Genomic DNA, 24,387 nt, shown 5'->3' on the forward strand with positions numbered 1-24,387 from the left:
CTATCACTTGGTCCTAGACATCCCAACCAGTCTGGGCATTGCCCACTTATGCCCACATGCTAGCCTGGAGCTGCTCCCAGGGTTCCCATCCTCACTGGAATGCTCTCTCCTGCCACCTAGCCATCACAGCTCTGCTCAAATTTTCACCTCTTCCCACAAAACCCCTCTAAGCAGCAGCACTCTAGAGTTGGAAGCACCTGAATTCATCCTCAGGCTCTGCCATTTATAAGAAGCAAGGCCTCAGGCAAACACCTTGCCTTCTCCATGCCTTTCTCACATTTGTAAAATGGGATGGTAACAGGACAGTAACAGTTCCTACCTTCCAGACTACAGGAGCTTAAATACAGGTGACCCTGAACAACAGGATCGGGTTGGAACCGTGCAGGTCCACTTAAAGGCAGATTCTGTCCACCGCATATGCACTGCAGTACTATGCAATCCATGGTTGGCTAAATACATAGACGCAGAACCACGAATACAGAAGGCCAACTATGGCATGCAAGCATCTGTGGATTCTGGTTTTCACAGTGGGTCCTGGAACCAAGCCCCTTGGACACTGAGGGATGACTGTGGTTTAATACAGACCAGCACTTAGTAGAATAACTAAGCCCTCACACAGTGAGGGCTCGGGAAATGCCAGCTGTGAGGATGCTCCACACTCTCCTCAACTTCAGTCTCTGGATTGCTCGTGCGTTCAATCGTCTTAATCATAAAACTTCATTTTAATCTGTTTTCAAAGGCCCATGCTTGCCTCAGACAATTGCTTCTTATCTCCATTTAGCGGTAAACTCCAAGGGCCAGCATGCTCATATTACATGTCTGTGTGAGGGCTGCAGGAAGTCCTGAGTCCCTGAGCCCCATCATTTAAACCACAGAGAATGTCCTGGAAATTAACAACCTTCCCACTTGTGACCTCAGCCAGGATTAATATCTAAAGTCCCAGGAGAAAAGGTAGTATGGCTGATTGACTTTCCTCCTAGACTTGATCAGATATCCTGAGCCCACAAACAAGTGACAGTCATAAAAAAGGAGGCAGAAAAACCCAGCAGCCTCTCTTACCTCTGGGTGTCGGTCCAGGTCACTGAGAGTTAAGCCATACTGCAGGATGAGCTGACGGGCCTGTGGAGAACAGGAAAAAGCATCCATAATCATCATCTCTGAGCGAGGGTGAGGATTCTCAGAAGCCACTTGGATCTAAGGGTCAGACACTCAGTACCACCAAAGCCCCTCCCAAATCCAACCTGCACCACCAAGAGATAGGGATCCAGCCCCGAGAATGGCAAAAGTTGGCCCATCCCAGGAACTGGAAGAAGGCAAACAGCACCTACTGAACATTCTGCTCCAGAGCTAGGCAGAGTCCCTCCTCTGTGACCTGTTACTTAAGATGATGTCATGGCCTCTGAAAGCCTTATAATACAGTACAGTTGTTGCTGTTTCTCTGAGTTGTGTCTGACTCTGTGCAACTCCATGGACTATAGTCCACCAGGTTCCTCTGACCATGAGATGGATTCTCCAGGCAAGAATACTGGAGTGGGTTACCATCCCCTTCTCTAGGGGATCTTCCTGACCCAGGGATCGAACCTGAGTCTCCTGCATTGGCAGGCAGTCTTTACTGCTGAGCCACCCCGGAAGCCCAATACAGTACAGAGGTAGCCCTCATCTGTGGTTGCAGTTCCCACGGGCAACCTCGATCCAAAAATTTTACATGTGACATTCCAGAAATCACAAGTTTTAAACCGCACACCATTCTGAGTATAGCACGATGAGACCTCTGCTATCTGCTCCATCTGGTCCAGGATGTGGATCATCCCTTTCTTCAGCACACCCCATCTGGGAGTCACTGAACAGCCATCTCAGCTATCAGCCTGATGCCACAGTATCACAGTGCCTGTGTTCAACTGACCCTTACTGCACTTCATACAGGCGGCTTGGTTTACTGCGCTTCGCTTTATTGTGCTTTGTTACCAGCTGAAGGCTGCGGCCACCCTGCCTCCAGGGAGCCTAAGGGCACAATTTCTCCAACAGCGTTTGCTCACGTTGTGTGTCACATTTTGGTAGTTCTCACAGTATTTCAAACTTTTTCATTATCGTTACTACATTTGTTATGGCAGCCTGTGACCAGTGAGCTTTCATGTTACTACTGTAACTGCTTTTTTCAGCAATATATTTTAACTAAGGTATGTCCATTGCTTTTTTAGACATAATGCTATTGCACACTTACTAGAATACATTGGAGTGTAGACATAATTTCTATATGCACTGGGAAATTCAAGTAGCTCACTCTGTATCATACTATATTGTGGTGGAATGGAACCAAACCTGGAATATCTCCAAGGTAAAGCACAATAGTGATGCTGGCAATTCAGATACACCAAAGACAAGCCATAAAATGCTTTCTTAAGCACAACAGGAAAAGTTGTTAACTTAGTAAGGAAAGGAAAAATGTTATACGCTAAGGCTGCTAAGATCTAAGACTCTAAGGACAAATCTTCCATCCATGAAACTGTAAAAAAGGAAAAAGAAATTTGTGCCACTTTCACTTTTGCAACCCAAACTGCAAGTTATGACTACAGTGCGTAAATGCCTAGTTAAGATGGAAAAGAAATTAAATTTTACAATAGTGTATTTTGAGAGAGAAACCATGACCACATAACTTTTATCAGTATCTTGTTACAATTGTCCTATTTTATTATTAGCTGTTGTTAATCTCTTACCATGCCTAATTTACCAACTGAATGTCATCACAGGTATCTACGTATATGAAAAAATATAGTATGCATCACATTCAGTTGTATCTGCTGTTTCAGGCAGCCACTGGGGGTCTAGAATGTATTCACGGATGAGGGGGCAGGGGAAAGGGGAAGACTACCATTACTTTTTAAAACTTCCTAAACTAAGATTTTGGGCTCCTAAATCACTGCAGATGGTGACTGCAGCCATGAATATAAAAAAAAACGCTTGCTCCTGGGAAGAAAAGCTATGACAAACCTAGACAGCATATTAAAAAGTACAGACATCACTTTGCCGACAAAGGTAAAGCTGTGGTTTTTCCAGTAGTCATGTGTAGATTTGAGAGTTGAACCATAAAAAAAAACAGAACACTGAAGAATTGATGCTTTTGAACTGTGGTGTTGGATAAGACTCTTGAGAGTCCCTTGGACTGCAAAGAAATCAAACCAGTCCATCCTAAAGGAAATCAGGCCTGAATATTCACTGAAAGGACTGATGCTGACGCTCCAATACTTTGGCCACCTGATGTGAAGAACTGACTCACTGGAAAAGACCCTGATGCTGGGAAAGACTGAATTTGAATCCTGGGTTTTTATTTGATCCTATGAAAGATACTGCTTAATTTTTAAAGTACTGTGGAGATGTTTAAAAGTCTCCTTACTCTTCACAGAGACATACTGAAATACAAACAATGAAATTATATTATGTCTAGGATTCACTTCAAAATAACAGGCAGAGGAGAAGGGGACAACAGAGGATGAGATGGTTGGATGGCATCACCGACTCGAAGGACATGAGTTTGAGCAAGCTCCAGGAGTTTGTGATGGACAGGGAAACCTGGCGTGCTGCAGTCCATGGGGTTACAAAGAGTAGGACACAACTAAGCAACTGAACTGAAACTAAGAGCGAAATCTACAAAACATAAGAAAAGTTTTTTGTCTTAAATAATGTTGTAAAAAAAAATGACAGAAGAAGATCACTATAAATTGATACACAATGACAATTTCCAGGCCACACTGTTGAATAAAAATAAGCAAGAGAATACCTACACTCAGAAGAGGATATAAAAGCAGGACACCAGAATGGCTGCTAGTGAGGAGCATAGCAAACTGACAGAACAGACTGGGAAAAAATCAGGATGTCTGTGGCCAAATCAGCACCACTGACTATATGCTTACAATATATGGAGCAACCAAACATGGAAACCTTTTTACCAAAAGCCATGTCTAGAAAATATCTTCTGCCTAAAGTCAAAACTACCTGAGATTAAGAATGAGAAGGTCTTGGTTCTAATCTTAAATAAACCAGTCACATGACCCCTAGCAAGTTTTCTCACCTATAAAAAGATGAGGATAGATAATGACCAATGTCAATCTTCAAATCCTAAGACTCTAACAATAAAACACAAACACACTAGACTTTGCAATGTATGGGACCTATTTGGATCCTGATTCAAACAAACTGTAGAAAAATATTTTTAAAGGATAAGACAATAGGGGAAATTTGAATCCTAGATTTTTACTTCATCCTATGAAAGATTACTGCTTAATTTTTTAAGTATTGTGGAGATGTTTTAAAGACTCCCTACTTTTCAGAGAGACATAATGAAATACATACAGTGAAATCATACTATATCTAGGATTCACTTTAAAATAACACAGGTAGAGGAGAAAGGGTACAGATGAAAGAAAACTGGCCATGAATTGATCACTGTGGAACCTGGGCGATGGGAACACAGAAGTTCACTGCATTATTCAGTATCCTTTTTGAAGTTTGAAATTTTCCATAATAAAAAGGTAAAATAAAATGCTGAGTGAATCAAGTTCAAAAGAAAAAAACCCATGATTCTGAAAGAGAAATACATAATGAAGGGAGAAAACAATAAGAAAAAAAGGTATTGCTGGTTCATTGCTCAGTTCCTAGGTTTCTCCCAACATGATATTGGAGAAACAATACTAATCACAGACCCTTAGGCTATAAAAACATTTGGAAGATGAACCCCCAAAGCCCCCCACACATTGTGGTATTCATGCCTTTGGGGAATCCCTGCCCATGACGTCCCAAAGTTGTCCTATGTTACCAGCTGCACACAGCAGAGGTGATGGCAAGCCCCAGCTGAGATTAATTTATAAAGAAGAAAGGGTGTGCTCCCCACAGGATTCCTCCCTCCCTTCCTCCACTCACCCTATCACATACACTAGGGAAAACCTGCTGCCAAGCCCTGAAGACACTAAGAGCCCTGGGGACAAGGCGCACTTCACAGCCTGTGAAGAAGTGAGGCCACAACATCCACTTGACAGAGCATGGAAGCAGATCCTTCAAGCAGAGCTGAGATGCCTGCAGCCCTGTCCAACATTCAGCTGCAACCTCACCAGAGACTCAAGGCCAGAAACACCCAGCTCAACCATTCCAGATTCCTGACCCCTGGAATCTGTGAGCTCACAAATGTTTGTTGTTCTAAGTTGCTAAGTTTCGGGGTCATCTGTTCCAGCAACAGGTATCTAATACAGATGCTGCTGGAATAATGATATGAACTGAATGCAGTTCAGTGTGATATCTATCACATATAAAACTGTGTTACATACTATTGGTGCTCAGTTCCTCAGCCGTGTCCAACTCTTGCGACCCTATGGACTGCATGCAGCCTGCCAGGCTCCTCTGTCCATGTCCATTTTTCAGGCAAGAATACCGGGCTGGGTTGCCATTTCCTCCTCCAGGAGATCTTCTCAACCCAGGGATTGAACCTGTGTCTCCTGCATCTCCTGCACTGGCAGGATGATTCTTTACCACTGAGCCACCTGGGAAGCCCATTATATAACTGTATACTTTGGGTTGGCCAAAAAGTTCGTTCAGGTTCTTCCATAAGATGATACATGTGATGTAAACCTGAACAAACTTTTTGGCCAACCCACTAGTTAGAAACAATACTAAACTACATTCAAATGTATTACATGAAAGCTGATGGAAGGAAATAATTCTATCATGATTCCTATGGGGGAAAGAAATCTGTATATAATATATCATTTTCATTTAACCCGAAGTTTAAAAACTGCCTGCACCACTTGCCAGTGTTACTGTTTCATGAGGCTTTTCTGTTTGTCCACCTAGATGGTAATCAGAGTACGCGAGGGCACATTTTATATACACTTTTCACCAGCAGTTAGGATGAGCTAAGCCAATAGTTGAGTAAGTAACTATTCTGAGTTCATTCAAAAAGGAGTTACCTAGTACAAACTCCTGCTTTAAGAAAAAAAATGATGAGACTTCCCCGGTGGTTCTGTGGCTAGGACTCCATGCCCCCCAATGCAGGGGACCTGGGGTTCGACCCCGTGTTGAGGAACTAGATCCCACATACCTCTTCACCACTGCCACCAGCTGCCTGAGTCAATGCCTGTCCAGAGTCTGCATGTGAAAAGAGCCCAGTAGGTAAGTTCACCCTGTGTTACGTGGCTGGGAGGCCAACTGCTCTCCCTTTAAACAGTCTGAATCCCCAGTCACAACGTGAAGGGCCCTGTACAATGATCCAAGGATCCCACTCAGAAGGGACCCTTCAGGCCTGCTTCCATCAGCAGGTCCTCCAACACTCACTTCTCCCCATATCTGACTGGACTACCACACAAGGCCTCTGTGCACAATCCTGCACACGGACAGAAGCATCATCATGGGTGGCGTGAAATCCTTCCTCCCTGGTGTGATGCGTTGTACTGTGCTCCCCCCAAAAACAGATATATTGGGGCTTCCCTAATGGCTCAGTGGTAAAGAATCCGTCTGCCAATGCAGAAGACACAGTTCAATTCCTGGGCCAGGAGATCCCACATGCTGTGGAGCAACTAAGCCCATCCTCCACAACTGTGGAGCCTGTGCTCTAGAGCCCAGTGGCTGCAGCTATTGAACCTGTGCACCCCAGAGCCCATGCTCCACAAGAAAAGCCACTGCAGTGAGAAGCCCCCATATCAGAATCAGAGAGTAGCTCCCGCTCTCCGAAACTAGGAAAAAGGCCCATGTAGCAACAAAGACTCAGCACAGCCAAAAATAAAAAAAATTTTTTTAAAAAGGAAAGATATGTTGGAGTCTTAAACCCCAGTACTTCTGCCTGTGACTTTACTTGGAGATTGGGCTTTTACAGAGGTAATCAAGTCAGTCATGAGAAGTGAGCCCTAATCCAACACAAGTGGTGTCCTTAGAAGAGGAATTTGTGCACACACGGAGAGGCACACAGGTAGAATGCCATGTGAACATGAAGACTGAGAGTGAGCACACGCACCGCAAAGCCAAGTAATGTCAAAGACTGCTAGGAAACTGCCAGAAGTTAGGAGAAAGACAGCATGGTTTCTCTTTCACAGCCTCTAAAGGAATCAACATCTAGCCTCCAGAACCTAGAGACAATGAATTTCTGTTTTTTAAGCTGCTCAATCTGTGGTTCCTTGTCACGGCAACCCTGAGAAACCAATGCAGTGAATCCAACACCACAGCCCCACTGTGGGGATACGGACCCATGGCTGGCTCAGCCACAGGTGCTCAACTGAGATTGGTATCTGTTGACACCATATACTCCAGGCTCATGTGCTAAGGAGCTCCTGAGAGTGTAATGAAACAACTCCCCTGGCTGTCTCTTCCAGCTCTTAAAAGTGCTGGGAACAGGAAAGCTAACGATTAGTTTACACTTCTGAAAAAAAGACAGGAAGCAATGCCTTCTCAATGCAGTTCCACAGCTGGTGCCTGCAATGCCTCATGTGATCAAGGACAGTGGCATGTGGCAGGCAAGCATTCCGGTTTTTCATCAGTTTTACAATAAAACCTGAAAACTTTGCATCTTCCTTTCTATCACCTAACAGAGGGGGACTAAAGGCCATTGTGAAGAAATGCTTTTTTTGCTTAGACCAGATCTAGCTTTTAAATACAATTTTAATTTTCTTCTCCCCAAATCTTTTAACTTTGAAGGGAAAATCTACAAAAATCCTTTAAGTCCCTATGGGTTTACTTTTTTAAAAGATAGTGCACAAAATATTTTGGCTTCCTTTCAGTCATTTCAGGAGACTACAGCTGGCTAAATGTAACACAAAATAAGTTTGAATTTAAGGGAGGGAAAAAAACAAACCTCTGAACAAGTTTATTTTTTAAAGTCCTGAGAACTGTGAATGACTTTTCTAACCAATCAACTGGAACTGGCCATCATTTTCCAGTCTTGCTATTAATTACCATCATAACCCACAGGTGCGCTGGGAGGATGCTATCTGAAAAACACAGATCAAACTTCCTTCCAATTAAAGAAGTTTAATTGGAACTTCTTGAACATGAACACCTATATTTAGCTCAGCTCTTTCCCCAAACCTCTCTAAATTTATGATAAAGGAATTTTTCTTAACAGCATAAACCAAAAAGAAGAGAAAAGAGCAACCAGTTTTTAAAAGTTAGACCACCGACGGACAGTGCTAAGTGGCAGAAATGGAGAGAAATCCTAAACCTGTACTGGAGAGAGCTAAGAAGCAACCTCCCAAAAGGTTCCAGGACTCAGCGACACTGTGAACTTCAGAAACAGACGCAACAGTGGGAGTGAGAAGGGAAAGCTGGTTGAAAGGCTATTTGAGAACCTGTTACAGCTTCTCATCTTTCTCTACTTCTTCCAAAGTACCATGTTTGTTCTCTGGAGAAGGTCAAACAGCAGGGCTCAGGACTGGGCTGCCAGGCAGAGCTGAAGATGGGGTAGTCCATCAGTGAGCTTTTGCTGCAGAGTAGTTACCCCAAGACTCAGAGGCTTAAACAAGCAAATAGTTATTAATTCTCATGATTCCATGGACAGACTGAAAAGTCTCTAGTATGACCTCACTCACATGCCTCTTACCCTCCAGGGGAGTTAGCTGAGGCCTGTTCACAGGACAACAGGAAAGGTTTCAGGAGCAAAAAGGCCAAGCCCCCAAAGCAAAAGCACTTTTCAACCCACTGATGACATGTCCCATTGGCAAAACAAGTAATATGATCAAGCCCAGAGTCAAAGACGCACTGCAAAACGTAGCAGGCACTTCTTTTCCATCTAGCACAAGAACAACACTGAAAATGGGAGAAATCAGAAGCAGGTTTATGTCTTGAATAACAACAGATGTCTTCTCACCCTCTTCTCCTATTTGGTTCCCAGGACATGGCAGCTATGCATACCCCTCCTAAAAGGGCACTGGGCAGTCTACTCTGGGAAACCTGACCAGTCAAAGGAAAGAAAAATGACCTGACTCCAGAAGTTTCCCCCAAGATAAGGGCTTGGCAGACAAGTCGAGAGCAAGGACTACCCTCACCCTGAGAGCTGCTTTCCAATCAACTTCTTCGTCTACTAGTGTTCAAAACAAGCAGAAAGGTAAAGAATACCAGAATTAAGAGATGTCAGAATTAAAAAAAGAAAAGACCAAGCATTTTAACAATATTTGTCTGTGTTGGTTGTGACTTGACTATATCAGTCAAAACTCAGAATTACATGCTAAAAAAGGGTAATTTTTTTTTTTTTTTTTTTTTGACCGCACCACATGGCATGCAAGATCTGAGTACCCCAACCAGGGATCAAACTCATGCTTCCTGAAGTGTAAGTGTGGATTCTTAATCTTAACCACTGGACCATCAGGGAAGTACCAAAAAAAGAGTAAGTTGTACTGTATGTAAATTATACTTCCAACAAACTGTAAACAACAGCAACAAAAAAGTTCTGAGGAAAGATAAGAGGGAGAAGAGACCTTAGAACAAAAACAAAAGCATTAATATCCTCAGGGAGCTTAGAGAAGAAACTGGAAAAATTGAACCCATAAAACAAACAAACAAACAAAAACCTACTCAGAGAACAACAAAAAGAGTTCTTACATGAAATTAAACACATGAAAGCAAAGAAAGCTCAATAGAAGGGTTAGAAAAAGATAAAGCCGAAAAGACAAAAGGACAAAACAGGCCATGAGCACCAAGGACTTAACAAGGGTCCCAAAAGAAAGAACAGAGAAAACAAAAGAAAATCAAAGGAATAACAGGGAATAGGAAAAATCCCCCAAACTGAAGATTGTGAATTTGTAGAATGACATGTCCCAGCAAGCGCCCAGCACAATGGACAAAAATAAACCCACACCAAAGTGAAATTTCAGAACACGGGAGATAAAGATAACATAAGGGTGTAAGAGTTCAGAGAGAATGAAAAATAGACTTCATACAAAGGATCAAGAATCAATGGCACTGAGCTCCTCAATAGCAAATTGAAAGCCAGCAGACAGACAGAACCAAGAACTAAGAAATGATTTAGCAGAGATTTCTATACCCAAATACCTGAGTTCCAGAGAGGCTAGAATAAAGACATTTTCAGACATCCAAAGCGCCAAGTTTGCACCCCATGCACTTGGGTAGCTACCTGAAGTGGCAGTCCCCAACCTTTTTGGCACCAGGATGGGTTTCGTGGAAGACGATTTTTCCACAGGGGTGGGAGGTGGTTTTGGAATGATTCAAGCACATTACATTTACTATGCATTTTGATTACAATGTGATATATATGAAATAATTATACAACTCACCATGATGCCGCCACTGATCTAACAGGAGGAGAAGCTCAGATGTAATGCAAGCAATGGGGAGTGGCTATAAATAGAGATGAAGCTTTCCCTGTTCGTAACTGGCCACAGACAGGAACCAGTCCATGGCCCAGGTGTTGGGGACCCCTGATATGACAGATGTGTTTCACTAAAACTGAAGGAAACAAAACTAAAGGATGTAAGGGAGTAGTGAGGAAGAACAAGACCAAGGGACTGGATGATCCAAAACGAGACAGAATAGGTAAGTTCCTGAGCATGAAGGGAGACACCTCCAAATCCACAGCAGGGTACAGCTGCTAGCAACCAGAGAACTAGGACAAAAAGATGAAAGTCATAGAGTGGAATATCCACTGGTCAGACAGGTGAGATTTTCCATGTAGCTAAGAGTTTGAGGCTGAATTAGTAAGAAGTATATAGATAACCTGGCAAATGAAGAAAAAAACAAAGACGTGATTTACTTAACTTTTGGCAGAACAAAACAATGGGCAGGTAAGAAAGCGTAACCACAGCACACTGCACAGCTCAGCTATAGTTTGGTCATCACCTTTCTGTAAGCACTCAGTAAGCCTCACCAGAATATGACTGTCCTGAAGACTGGGAGAAGGATGTGTGAACTGTGGGAACAAGGAGGGAAGAGATAATCAAATGCTCATCTTCCTTTCACCCATTCAGTGTAGAATTATTACCTAAAGTTGAAAATAAAATGTAAATAGCAAGAAAGTATGTAGTTTCCAGATTCTAGAGCAAACATCCAATGAACTAAAATAGTTTTAAAAGTATGTCCACCTATGGGACTTCTCTGGCAGTCCAGTGGCTAAGACTACGAGCTCCCAATGCAGGGAGTCTGGATTCGATCTGTGGTCAAAGAATTAGATCCTGCATGCCACAAAGATCCTGCATGCTGTATTGAAGATCAAGGATCCCAACTGCCACAACTGAAACCCAGAGCAGCCAAATAAATAACTATTAAGAAAAAAAAAAGTTCTTGTTTAAAGAGCAAGAAACAGTTGTGGTCAGAGCGGTGGTGGGGGAGGGGTGGGGATTAAGGGAGTGTTTCGCTTTTTAATTAAAAAAAAAAAAAACAATTATTTGACTCTTCAATCTACATGCATGTATAACTGTGGACTTCCCCGGCAGTTCAGATGGTACAGAATCTGCCTGCAATGCAGGAGACCCAGGTTCGATCCCTGGATTGGGAAGATCCCTGGGAGAAGGAAATGGCAACCCACTCCAGTTTTCTTGCCTGGAGAATCCCATGGACAGAGGAGCCTGGCAGGCTACAGTCCACGGGGTCACAAAAAGCTGGACACGACTGAGCAACTAATGTCATATACAACTTTAAAAATGAACACCAATGTCAAATAACTTATTAAATAAGAAAAATGCTAGATGGTCAATTCATTTGGAAAAATGACACCCTTAGATGTTTTCAAAAGACCAAGGCAACCCATCACAACCCTTTTGACTTAGAGTATCTCCTCAGGACAGCCAGATTTCCAAAGCAAGAAAGTCCAGGTAAAACCACTTCCTTCCCAACCCAACATAAGAATTATGGTACTGTCTTCAGTCCCCTGGGTGCCCACCTAGCTGGGCAGAGTCTCCAAGAGATTTAACTTCAAGGAAGCTCTGGCAGGACACACTATCCTAACTTCCTATCCTGTCTCCTCCTCCATTCCCCACTGACAGGCAGGGGCACACACCTGACTTAGAAGGAAACTTTTGCTGTTTAGTCACTCAGTCATGTCCAACTCTGAAACCCCGTGGACTGTAACCCACCAGGCTCCTTTGTCCACGTGACTCTCCAGGCAAGAATACCAGAGTTGGTAGCCATTCCCTTCTGCAGGGGATCTTCTGACCCAGGAATCAAACCTGAGCATCCCACATTGGCAAATGGATTCTTTACTACTAAGCCACAAGGGAAGCCCAAAAGGATACCGTCCTCTACCTTCAGCTCTGTCCCTTCACCAGAGCTACCTGCAGTGCTGAGCCTCCAAGACTGAGAGTTTCTTTACCCAAGTCCACAATGTCACAGGAGCACCAACTGCCAGCAATGCCAACCTTTAACCCCAGCTCAGAGTACCTCCTCAATGAATTCAATGAGAGATGATACACACAACCTCCCTACAATGGCCAGGTGAGGAAAGGGGCTCTATCTGGGCACCTCCTTTCCCTCCCTTCCTGAAGTCTTCTTCCATATCTTTCCCTATATTTAATTGGCTCTGTTGCTTTCCTTCACCAGCCCCTACTATTTTATGGTCAAACAGCATTAGACAGGGACTCAAAATACTATCCCTGTATTACTAACACATCAGTTAATGCCCTATAGCCTGTTCTTTCATCTATAAATGGAGATAATACTTCTTGAGGATGGAGACCATGTGGTTATCTCTACATACTCCCCAATATACTAAAGATATGCTAAAATATTCAGAGTAAATAAAGGAACACCTCTCTAAAACCATGCTTCTGAGGAGCAATCTCCCATCAATTGACTACCCTCCTGCTGGCTCTCTCACCCGGAACCACCCTGGTGCACAACCCAGAGCCACACCCCCTCGTCCTCCCCCCCCAACCTGTATGATTCAGTGAAATGCCAAGATGGAGAAGGGAAAGCAGGACGTACCTGGAAGGAGGTGGGAATACAGACGAGGTTCAGATTCTCTTGTTTCACTCTTTCAGCTGTGAAGACAAAAGCCATGTCGGTGGTTTTTCACTGTCCTCCCTTTATCTTCCTTGTCACACACACATTTGCTCAAAGCCAACAGAAAAGGTCTAATCCCCACCACTGACAGGTGCCTTTCATTCCATGTCCCCTCCCTTGGTGAAAAGTTGGTAAACAGACTTTGCATGTCACCAGACAAGGACAAAAAAATGCCTAAAGAGGTTAAGTACTAATCACGGAAAGAGAAACATCAGTGTTTGCTAGAATGTGTTTGGCATTATTCAAAGAACTTTTTACATATGAACTCTTTTAATCCAGGAACCCAAAGGTAACTTACAATTATTATTCCCACTTTACAGATGAGGAAACAGGTGCAGAGAGACAAAAATAACTGGTAAGCAACTAACAAACAATAGAACTAAGATCTGATCCCAGGCAGTCTAGTGCCACAGTCTTAACTACTTCCCTATATTGCCTTTTACAGAGAAAAGCTAGAACTTGACTTCTCCATTTAGTAAAAAAAAATATAATCATTTATAGACCCCAGAGGGCAGTTAAAAGAGGGTCTATTTATTCACTTAAAATTTGCACCTTTCCGGAAAGTTTGATTTAAACAAAAAGAAAAGTCTTAAGAATTCCCTGGTGGTCCAGTGGTTAAGACTTGGTGCTTTCACTGATGGGGCCCAGGGTTCAGTCCCTAGTTGGGGAACTAAGATCCCACAAGCCACACAGTATGGCCAAAACCCAAAAAATCTCAAGGGATACAGACAAAGAATGCCTCCTCTCATTTCAGTAAACAAAGGATGTCATCAAGTCATGAGTCACTGCACCCACCCTAGGCAGTGCACCCTGAGAGGATTCAGGATGGAGAAAAACAGGACACTGGCCCCAGATTAAGGTGTACATCAAAGGGGTAATTTCATTAAGCCCAGACTCTTGCATCTTCCCATACACAGAAGAGAACTAAATTTATTAACTTGTGATGTCTGGTTTTTCTTTAAATAGCAGTAATCTTTTGACGTTCGACTACTGGAGTTTTGTGTTGTTTTTTTTTTTGCAAAAACTCCTACATGTCCTGGCTTCTCAAGAGTCCCTCAGAGCTATCTGAAAAGCTGTATCCTGGGCTTAAGTCCTCAGTAATGCCCCAGCAGGGGAAAACTGTCTTATTAAAAATATCAAATCTAAAAAAAAAAAAAAAAAATCAAATCCCTTCAGTCACTGAATGTGCACCTAGGGAGGTTTAGATGCCACTAATACAAAATCTACAGTAATCCCTGTGCCCTAAAAGCCCCCCACACGCACACAGTGCTGAGGCACAAGGGTGTACCACGCTGAGGCCCTGTTAGGCTAATGAGAAGGCTTCCAGAAGCCAGCATGCCTGCACCACAATCATTCCTTCAAGACAGAGCGTTCCGGAGCTTTGTCCCCTGAGCGCAGCCCCTTGGCACCGGGCAGACGAGAGCAGCATTCAGGAAAGCCTCTCCTCTGGGCTGTTCTTACAAACAAGTGCAGGGCCGTCAAACCTGTTGAGCAGCCACCAAGGTTGATAGTTCCTGAGCCCAGAGACACCCAAATCCAAATGAAGTCAGCACCTGCGGAGCCAACAGCCACCAACTGCAAGGTCACATCCATGCCACAGTCACAAATAGGTCAAGCCTGGGCTGACCTCGATTTGTGTGCCTGAGGGACCTCCAGCTTGAAAGGGCTTGCCTGCTGCAGGATCCACGAGGCCACACACACATACACACACACACCAATGATGACAATTAAGGTTCCATGGAGTACACACACAGAGAGACACAGATACACACAGACACACACAACTCGTCTCAAGTCAGCTCCTCAGCTCCTCACCTGCAGCTCAGCAGAGCAAAGAAAGCCAGGGTAACCCCGAGAGTTGAGTGACAGGGCCTAAGAATAGCACTTAGAGGAGGACAGAAATACTCACCTGACTGCAGGCTCCACACAGCTGGCACCTCGCTGGGCAGATGCCCAGCCAGTGCCCGCTTCCTACTTCTCCTCTATATCCCCTCCCCCACTGTCCTACACAAAACATCGAGTTGGCCCCGTGAACACACCTATTCGCTGCACGGCGTGGACAATTGTAGAACCGCTCCCGATTCCCAGCACTTGGTTATTCTGCAAAGATAAAAAAAGAAGAGGGAAACTTTATTAATACTGTATTTTACTCCCTCTCCAGCGCCCTTTCTAGAGCTATAAAATTATAAGGAATAGCAATTCACTGACATGGGCACAAAGCAGGTACTGTGCCCACAGAAATACAATCACTGAACCTCCAAGCTGGACTTTGTTCTGGTGCCCAGGGGCAACGTATCAGTAGAGCCCTCCTCCTTCCATCCTTGACAATGCCGCTACCATTTCCTCCTCTTCGAAGATAAACTGAGGCAGATTAAAAGTTTAAGATTTTATTTCAGCAAAAAATCAACTTGAACTGGGCAGGATTCAACCTAGCAAACAGAACGGATCTCTAAGAAGCTGTATAAAATTAAAGACTTTTATATAGCAGGAAGGGAGCAGGAAATAAAGCTGCTGTGGGCTAAAAGGGAGTTGGTTTCTGTCAGGTGAACTCCCTGCAGGGGATGGCAGGGATCTCCCCAGCAGACGGCCTCACTAGTGCTGACCAAGCGAGCCTGGATTGGGTGGGCTAAGATTCCATTTCTGGGGGAGCCAAAAGCATAATTAAGTATCAGTTTGGTGATGTGGGGCTTGGCATAAGCAACTCCCTTTGGGGCCTGTTATCTTATTCTTAACATTCCTCATATTCTACCACACAGAAATGGCCTAAAGATGAACACTGGAGGATTTCTGGTCAATTCCAGGAGAGGAATCAGAAAGACCCTAGGGAAAACAGAGCCTCGCTGTACATTAAGAGCAGAAAACAGAGGTTTCTGACTTCAGTGACTTTTCATACACCTCCCCACATTGTAGATGCCAAGCTTTAACATCCACAAGGCAGAGGGCTGACCACAGTCTCCTTCAAGTTGGTGGCATCACAGCAAACCTCAGAGACACATCAAGTCTACCATCCAGAGCTCCAACCAAAGCCAACAGGAGAGAGGAGAGTCTGAAGCAACCTTGAATATCAAATCACATCAAGGGATCCTCATTTCGTACAAGTTTGCCTCAGAGAATATGGGGGAAGGGGGAAGGCTGAGCTGGGAACATGAGAACAGTCTTCATCTGGTGGCCATAGAGGAAACCACGCATGAGAACAGAGGAGGACCGGGCATCACACTCCCGAGCCTGTGATTTTAAGAAAGGGGGAAGGGACCTGAGAGCAGAGCAGGGGCCCAGCCGAGGTCGGTCAGACCACAGGCAGCGGAACGAGGCCAGGGTGCTAGCAGGAACTCATGTGGAGCTTGGTTCCTAAGCAACTTCCTGGGAGTACTCTCTCCCCTGTTTAGGGCAGAACAGCTACAGGCCAAAGCAGCAGCTATCATCTACTAGGCACCTACAAAGATTTACAAATGTTGATAAAAGCTGAATCTCACAACAATCCCTTGTGACCTCAAAGCCCTTCAGAGGTAATTCAACACCCAAGGGAAAATAGATAGGCAAAGAGTGGAAACAGTGGCAGACTTTATTTTGGGGGGCTTCAAAAATCACTGCAGATAGTGACCGCAGCCGTGAAATTAAAAGACACTTGCTCCTTGGAAGAAAAGCTATGACCAACCTAGACAGCATATTAAAAAGCAGAGACATTACTTTGCCAACAAAAGTCTGTCTAGTCAAGGCTATGGCTCTTCCAGTAGTCATGTGTGGATTTAAGAGTTGGACTTTAAGAAAGCTGAGTGCTGAAAAACTGATGCTTTTGAACTGTGGTATTGGAGAAAACTCTTGAGAGTCCCTTGAACTGCACGGAGATCCAACCAGTTCATCCTAAAGGAAATCAGTCCTGAATATTCACTGGAAGGACTGATGTTGAAGCTGAAACCAATACTTTGGCCACCTGATGCAAAGAACTAACTCATTTGAAAAGACCCTAATGCTGGAAAAGATTCAAGAGGGGAGTAGAAGGGGATGACAGAGGATGAGATGGTTGAATGGCATCACCGACTCAGTGGACATGAGTTTGAGAGAACTCCAGGAGATGGTGATGGACAGGGAGGCTTGGCGTGCTGCAGTCCATGGAGTCGCAAAGACTGACATGCAAAGATTGTCACTTGGACAAGACTGAGCAACTGAACTGAACTGAAAGCGAAAATTTAAGACTTAGAAATGAGCAAGAGATTATTAGATTCTTTCAACGAACTGCTGGAATCTGCAGGCATTATCTGATCCTACAGGGGAGTGTGCCCCTGCAAATTCTTGCCCACTGAAATGCAAACTGCTTTGTGAAATCCAACTAATTATCCTATAGCTCTTGTTCAGTCCTTCTAAGTCTGACTCTATGTGACCCCATGGACTACAGCATGCCAGGCTTCCCTGTCCTTCACTACTTCCCAGAGTTTACTCAAACTCACGTCCACTGAGTCAGTGATGCCATCCAACCATCTCATCCTCTGTTGCCCCCTTCTCCTGCCCTCAACCTTTTCTAGCATCAGAGTCTTTCCAATGAGTGAGCTCTTTGAATCAGGTAGCCAAAGGATTGGAGCTTCAGTATCAGTCCTTCGAATGACTATTCAGGGTTGATTTCCTTTAGGATTGACTGGTTTGATCTCCTGCTATCCAAGAGACTCTCAAGAGTCTTCTCCAGATTTATAAGAGTTCTTGTAAATTTACTTAAACATTCCCTGACTGTATATAATTCTGTGGTTCTTTGGGTTTTCCTGTGAACAGTCTGGGCTTCCCAAGTGGTGCTAGTGGTAAGGAACCCACTTGCCAATGCAGGAGACGTAAAAGACATGGGTTCAATCCGTGGGTCGGAAAGATCCTCTGGAGAAGGCCATAGTAACCCACTCCAGTATTCTTGCCTGGAGAATCCCACAGACAGAAGAGCCTGGTGGGCTACAGTCCAGAGGGTTGCACAGTGTCAGACATGACTGAAGTGATTTAGCAGTGAACAGGTTATAGCATTTTTTCCAGTTCCCTCAATTGAATGAGTCAAATTGGGGCGGAAAAAAAAACCCTCTGATAATGTTATTTTATATCTATATTAAGTATCATGATTTTACCTTTAAAAAGAAAGTCATTTTTTGACAATATTAATTACTCCCCTACACAGCCTCACCTTGAATAAGCAACTTCAGGAAGTTCAATTTGCTGAAACATTTCAATTAAAATTTCTCAGGGTTCCAGCAACTGATTAACAATGAGCTCATTTGGCAAGGGGCAGGGGGCCCTTTGTTGGAGGAAGAGAGGTCCTGGAGGCCCCTGGGACAAACTCCCCAGGACAAATGCCACAGGAAACTCCAGGGCGAGCCCGCGGACCCCACTGCTGACACAGTCCTTCTCAAAGTGAGGGGACAACTCTAGCAAGAAAAAACTGTAAAGAATGAAAGGTGGAGGGAGTTACAAAAAAAAGAACAAATCAAACGCTAATGTCCCTGCTTCTAACTGGGCCTCTCCTACCTACAGAGGGCTCTGCCCATCAACCCCTGTGTTCCTGATCTGATGGAAGTCACTTTTACTGGCTCAAAGGTTACCAAATAACACCAAGAGGCCTTAAAATGGAGCTCGTGTTAGGTCATGGTGGTGCCCTCACAAAGGTAATGCATCCACCAGCTGCTTAGCTACCTGGGCAAACCTCAACATCAAGGTCTTCAAGACCAGTAAATGCTACACTACCACACAAAATAGATGAACATCAGAAAAATGTAAAAATCTTCAAGTAACAGGAAATGCCTTAACTAGGGGGTTTCCCTGAAGGTACAGTGGCTACACAATCTGCCTGCAATGCAGGAGACACAGGACACGCTGGTTCGATCCCTGGGTTGGGAAGATCCTCTGGAGGAGGAAATGGTGATGCACTCCAGTATTCTTGCCTGAAAAATCCCAAGGACAGAGGAGCCTGGTGAGCTACAGTTTGTGGGGTCGCAGAGTCGGACATGACTGAGTGCATGCTCCCAACAAACTAAGCAAACAGGGAAATGCCTTGACTGGGCAGGCTCCACGTGACCATCACACCTGACGTGAGGCTGAGAGCTCCAGCTTCACAGTAACTCAACCGCCAGATTCCTCACTTCCCCACTCTCCTGTCACCCAGCAGGCAGGCGGCACACGAATGAACTTGGGTGAGTCACACAAGCTTTGTGCAAGGCTCCTCCCTTGGCTTGTATTTTGGTAGAGGCCAAGAATTGCACAGACCTGTCAGGCCCAAAGCTCTTCAGCCCTGTGGTCTTGCTGCCATGGAATCCAATGACTGGCCAGGAATCAGGGTAACAGCCAAAGCTATACAGAGGTGGCCCAACAGTGGCCAGGCAGGCTCCACTGGAGGAGCAGGCAGCTCCTAAGGGCAACACTAAACCACAGGTCATATGTGCAACATCACAACTTGGCTCACCATGTCCAGAGGGGTAACCTCTTCTGCTGACCTACTGGAACGATTGTCCAACAACTTCTTCAAGCTCAGCCAGCCAAAAAGCAAAGGCCAGGCTCCAAAGAGAACAAAGGAGGTTACAGACCTTCAGGAGAACATGGCCTTGCGTGGTGACCTGTCCTGCGCCAGCAGACCTGAGTCAAGGGTCGCTACCTAATCCCTTCAGTAGAGAACTCTCCAACATTTCCATTTACCCAGGAATAGAAGTAGTCACCACACTGGAGCACCAAAGGGCTCGGGAAGGGAAACCCTAACACCCCAGTGATTCACCCTATAACCTCCATATTTGTGTCCACACGCCACACAGCTCATCAAACATTTAGTAGGCAGGTCCCACTGCGACCAACATCAAATGAAAATCAAGTTTACTACCTTCCAGAAGTTTACCCTTCGTGGGATTGGGATACACACATAACTAGACCATAAAACGTAAAGCACCTACGAGGTATGGAGGACTGCAGAATTTAAGGGAAGAATTCCTCCCCTTACAAGGCTAGGGAAAAACTGAAAGGAAGAATGGCCTTTGAACCAAACCCTGAAGGACAGAGTTTTAACAGACAAGAGCAGCAGACAAGAAAGAGCATTCTAGGTAGAGGGTAGTGACATTAAAACACAGCCACGCCAGCAGTCTGTTCCTTCCAATGTTCTGTCCCTGGGAGAGAGGAGAGCAGAGAAGGAAACAAGACTGTGCGCTTAAGGACAAGAATCAGAGCCTCTTATCCGTGTATCCCTTCCACCTGGCTCACTGTTACTGGCTAGTAACAGATGTCATATGGAGGTTAGGATGAGGCTAAGAGCAGAAGGGAGCTTCAGCAGATGACAATGCATCACTTGGCTGGTCAGAAGAGGAGACGAGACAAGGGCAACTGCAATCTTCTGGCCACAGGGAAAACCTAAACAGGGGAAGTTGGTCCACAGGAAGGGTCAGTTCTAAGAACATTCCAAACGTGGAACCAATAGGACCTGGCACATAAGCTACCTTAATAAACTTACACAAAGTATGAAACTGAGCAGGCCCTTGTCCCCTGTTTGTTGTTTGCAGGAAATGGGCTTCATACAGCCTCCTTGACCTGCCCTGAGTTCCAAAGGGCAGATACAAGCAGTCACTATTCAGGTCAGGGAAGGAATGCAGAAGCAAGGGAGGAGCAGTCAAGAAACAAAGTGCTGTGAGGCAAGGTCCTGGTTCCTCCTCAAGGAATATTCATGACAACACATATCTGAGTTCTTCCACAGGAACTAAGGCCCCACCCAAGTAGAAAACTGCTAACCACCACACAGTTACCCCACCATCAGCCAATCAGAAGAAGGTCTACACACAGTGGAAGATAAGACTCTGACCCCCTCCCTAAATGATTAACTGCAATCAACATCCCCTTTCACCTTAGGAGTAGGTTCTAGAAGTCCGCCTTCTCTCCAGGTTGCCAGCCTCCAGAACAAAGCAATCTTTTCTTTCCAGCCAACACTTGTCTTTCAAGGGGTGAGCAGTCAGATCTGAGTTGGGTAACAAGGAAACCATTTCAAGACACAAAGTGCTAAAGGAAAATTTAGCCTTAGATGGAAAAAAAGGATAACCCTGGAGAGGGCTGCTAAACCTTGACAATCAGGTACAGGACTATGATCAATAAACTTGTCTTGGAATTAAGTAATCTTGTTTGCAAAATATCCGGGATCAGCATCTCCTCCCTTTGGCCACATCTCTGGCCTCCACACCAACTACCTGACACCTAGCAGGCTCTCAACAATTTCCCAGCAGCAACAGGAATGAAATGGATGAATCAGTGGTAAAAAGTGCTAAATACAGGCCCTCCCCGGTGGCTCAGTAATAAAGAATCCACCTGTCAATGCAGGACATAGGTTCCATCCCTGGTCCAGGAAGATCCCAGTAGAGCAACTAAGCCCGTACGCCCCAGCTATTGAGCCTGTGCTCTAATACCTGGGAACTGCAACTACTGAAAACTGTGTGCCCTAGAGCCCGTGATCTGCAACAAGAGAACCCACTGCAATGAGAAGTCTGTACACTGCAACTAGAGAGTAGCGCCAGCTTACCACCAACTAGAAAAACAGCTGGAGCAGCGACAAAGACCCTGCACAGCCAAAAATAAATAATAAATAAAATCATTTAAAAAAAAAATCCAAATAGTGTTGACATCTCAGGAAAGAAGTCTGCAAAGGAAAATGGTATTAACTGAGACTGGGATGAATGCCAAAAGGCCAATGGAAATCTCCCCAGGATTGTCCGGCAACTTCAGGGCAACAGGTGGCTGGGGGCTCTGGCCTGAGATGGCAGCTTGCAATTTTTATTTAACCAAATAGATCACTAAAAAAAACAATGGTAGACAGTGCATATGCAAACTGGGGGAATCTCCTCTCCCTTCTCTCCCCAGTTGTGGCCCTGGCCAGGCCATGCTACACTAACCTCACCTCCCCCTCTCACTCTTCCTCCTCCTTCCCCCCTTCTCCTGCCTCCGTCCCTCCCCCCTCACCTCCTTCTCCCTTCCCCTGACTTCCACCCAGGAGGAGGAAACTTCACATAGCTGTGCTCACAGTTTATTATTTTAAATAAATTTGGTTGGGGAGCTGAGGAGGGCTCCCTGAGATCTGAAGAAAGCTTTTGGTGCTTGTCCTCATTACCACCTTGACCTTCCCTCCACGTCCTGCCCTGTCTCCTTTCCTCCTCCTGGGTTCATGTTGTAATAAAAGAAGATTGTTGGTGTGTTTAAAAAAAAAAAAAAGTCAGGAAGACATAATAGTAATGGGATAATAGGAAATCTAACATACAGGTCTTTTCTATTTGTATAGATTTCATTTGCCCATTACCATTCACTTTATCAAGGCATTTGAACTTTCAGCTGATTGTCCCAATGTTGCAGCTGAGACACTGAATCCCAAAAGGAGAGCCAGATGACATATTCTACATTATCTCTGTGAATTCCCATAGAAATTCCTATTGCTAACCAGACTATTACACCAGAACAGGGCAGCTATGTAACTGGGGGAAGGGAACTGGAACAGGAGTCACTGGGTTTGGGTCTGGGAGGATACTCGGTCATTCCTCCTACAGAACAGTCTGAGCCACAGGTTACCACTCCGGCCCCTCCCATTTGGCCAGGCTGTAGGAGGATCCAACAAATCCAGCAAAATTACTTTATACACGAAAGCATTACCAAATGTAAAGAATAAAGAACCATTATTAGAGAAAAGAGAATCTGATACCACTTTCCAGAAAGCAGAAAACACTAAAAGCCAATGAAGCCCAGGAAACTCCACCTAAGAGCAGAGATACTCCACTTGGCTCCCGGCTCCCAAATTCTTACAATTAAGATAATTGATTGTTGACGGCAAATCCAAAGGACTCCACCAAGAGGACCACACCCGCCACTTAGCCAACAAGTGAGGTCACGACCTCACTGACATTACATTACGACCTCACATTAACAGCTAAACATCTCCACATCCCGACCTTAAAGAGGATCTCGACTTCAAGTGTCCACCCGAGCCCTGCCCAAAGAAGGAGGTTTAAAGTCTTTGGCACCTCAGCTTTCCTCCGGCAAGTACACTCAGGAGCCGGTGCGCGACCAGCTAAGCACTTCCTTGGAGTTAAATTTCAAAACACTTTTCGAATCAGCTCCCCACCGACTTCCCTGGGCAGTGAAGCGAGGTGAACACCTCTCGGCAGTCCCAACCTCTTATCTCTTGATAAGGAAGCCACTAGCTAAGTCCCTCCTAACCCCACTCCGAACATCAGACACACACCATCAAGCTCCACTTGGCAAACTGTTATCTGGCCTGACAAGCAGTCTTTAGACATCTCAACTTTAGGGGGCTCGGCCCCAACCAATTCCATATCTCAAAGGCCTTGAAGGAGCAGGTCTCAAGGCAGGTCAAGTGCGTACTCTCTCCCCTCTCACGCAGCCCCCGCTCTGCCAGGAACTTGGCGCACCTGGCAGCGCTCAGAGCCCGCAGCAAGAGCCCATAAGGCCGCGCACGGGCGCCCAAGACCTGAACTGCTCACCCTCACGTGGTTCTCCACGGCCGCGCGCCCAGCCAGCTTCTTGGCCTCCTCGGCCTTTGACATCGCGGAAGGGCCCGGACAGACGCTGTTAGCCTCCCTGGCTCCGGTACTTGTGCTGCCAGCGCCGAACTGCGAGCGTCCCGGCAACTGCACGTGGGAACCCGGAACGCCCCAGCTGTTCCCGCCTCCGCCAGAGGCCGCGCCCCCGGCCCGCCCGGGCAGCGGGGCCAGGACCCGCCCGTAGAGGGTGCTGAAGGGCCCGGGGCGCTGCATCCCGCCGCCTCGCTTCAGCCTCTGCCACGGTCCCGCCCCTCGGCTCCGCCGGAAGTATTGAATCCCACGTACGAGGTCCGTGTCCGCTGCGGCGCGGTACTTGCTGGGAAATGTAGTTCTAGATCTTCAGTGACCGGAAGCCGCGCCCCAGTCTGGACCACCAGCCCCACAATGCTCCGCGACCGGGTGCGCAAATCGAAGACGAACTTTGGTGTGACGGCTGGTACAGAGCAAGCAGCCCCGGATGGATCGAGGCTAGAGTGATTTCTGTTTGCACCCGCGTCTGAGAAGGGCGTGTTGGATCTAATCCTGTTGGATTTTCTAGAGTTAAGAACGTGGCTGCGTACGAGGCCTCAGGGCAGTCGCTCATATGGAAATGTCCTTTGGGGAGTGACTTCTCTAGACGGACTCCACGGGGAAACGCACCTGCTGACGGCGGCTCACGCTTTAGTCCACCTTTAGACCTCCTTCCACAGGAGCAGGGCTACAAATTTAGAACCCCCAGCCTTAGATGTTGTTCTGCCCTGCGCAGCATTGGATGGCGCGGTTTCCTCCAGATGGAGCTCGACTCGACGCCTATGTGTGACCTATAGAAATTATTGACTCAAAAAGGACTGTCGTTGAACTAAACAACTCTCTCTTTTCTTCCTTGCCTATAAAG

General features: G+C 45.5%; 1 protein-coding gene across 2 annotated transcripts in view; it reads right to left on the minus strand.

The window, feature by feature from the left end:
• The window catches only part of RPIA (ribose 5-phosphate isomerase A), a 32,801-nt gene extending 9,039 nt beyond the window's left edge, over positions 1 to 23,762 (minus strand). The window contains exons 1-5 of one of the 2 annotated variants that reach the window (XM_020886004.2): positions 23,454 to 23,762; positions 15,021 to 15,081; positions 12,904 to 12,959; positions 10,853 to 10,894; positions 1,060 to 1,119 (exon numbers count right to left, since the gene is read on the minus strand). In XM_020886004.2, coding sequence (XP_020741663.2) covers positions 1,060 to 1,119; positions 10,853 to 10,894; positions 12,904 to 12,959; positions 15,021 to 15,081; positions 23,454 to 23,726 — 492 coding nt within the window. In that variant the 5' untranslated portion in view covers positions 23,727 to 23,762. The remainder of the gene's footprint in view (positions 1 to 1,059; positions 1,120 to 10,852; positions 10,895 to 12,903; positions 12,960 to 15,020; positions 15,082 to 23,453) is intronic. The other variant, XM_020886003.2, reaches the window with a different exon arrangement.
• Positions 23,763 to 24,387: the final 625 nt, after the last annotated feature.

This window comes from Odocoileus virginianus, chromosome 2, assembly GCF_023699985.2.
Source record: "Odocoileus virginianus isolate 20LAN1187 ecotype Illinois chromosome 2, Ovbor_1.2, whole genome shotgun sequence".
Lineage (NCBI taxonomy): Eukaryota > Metazoa > Chordata > Mammalia > Artiodactyla > Cervidae > Odocoileus > Odocoileus virginianus.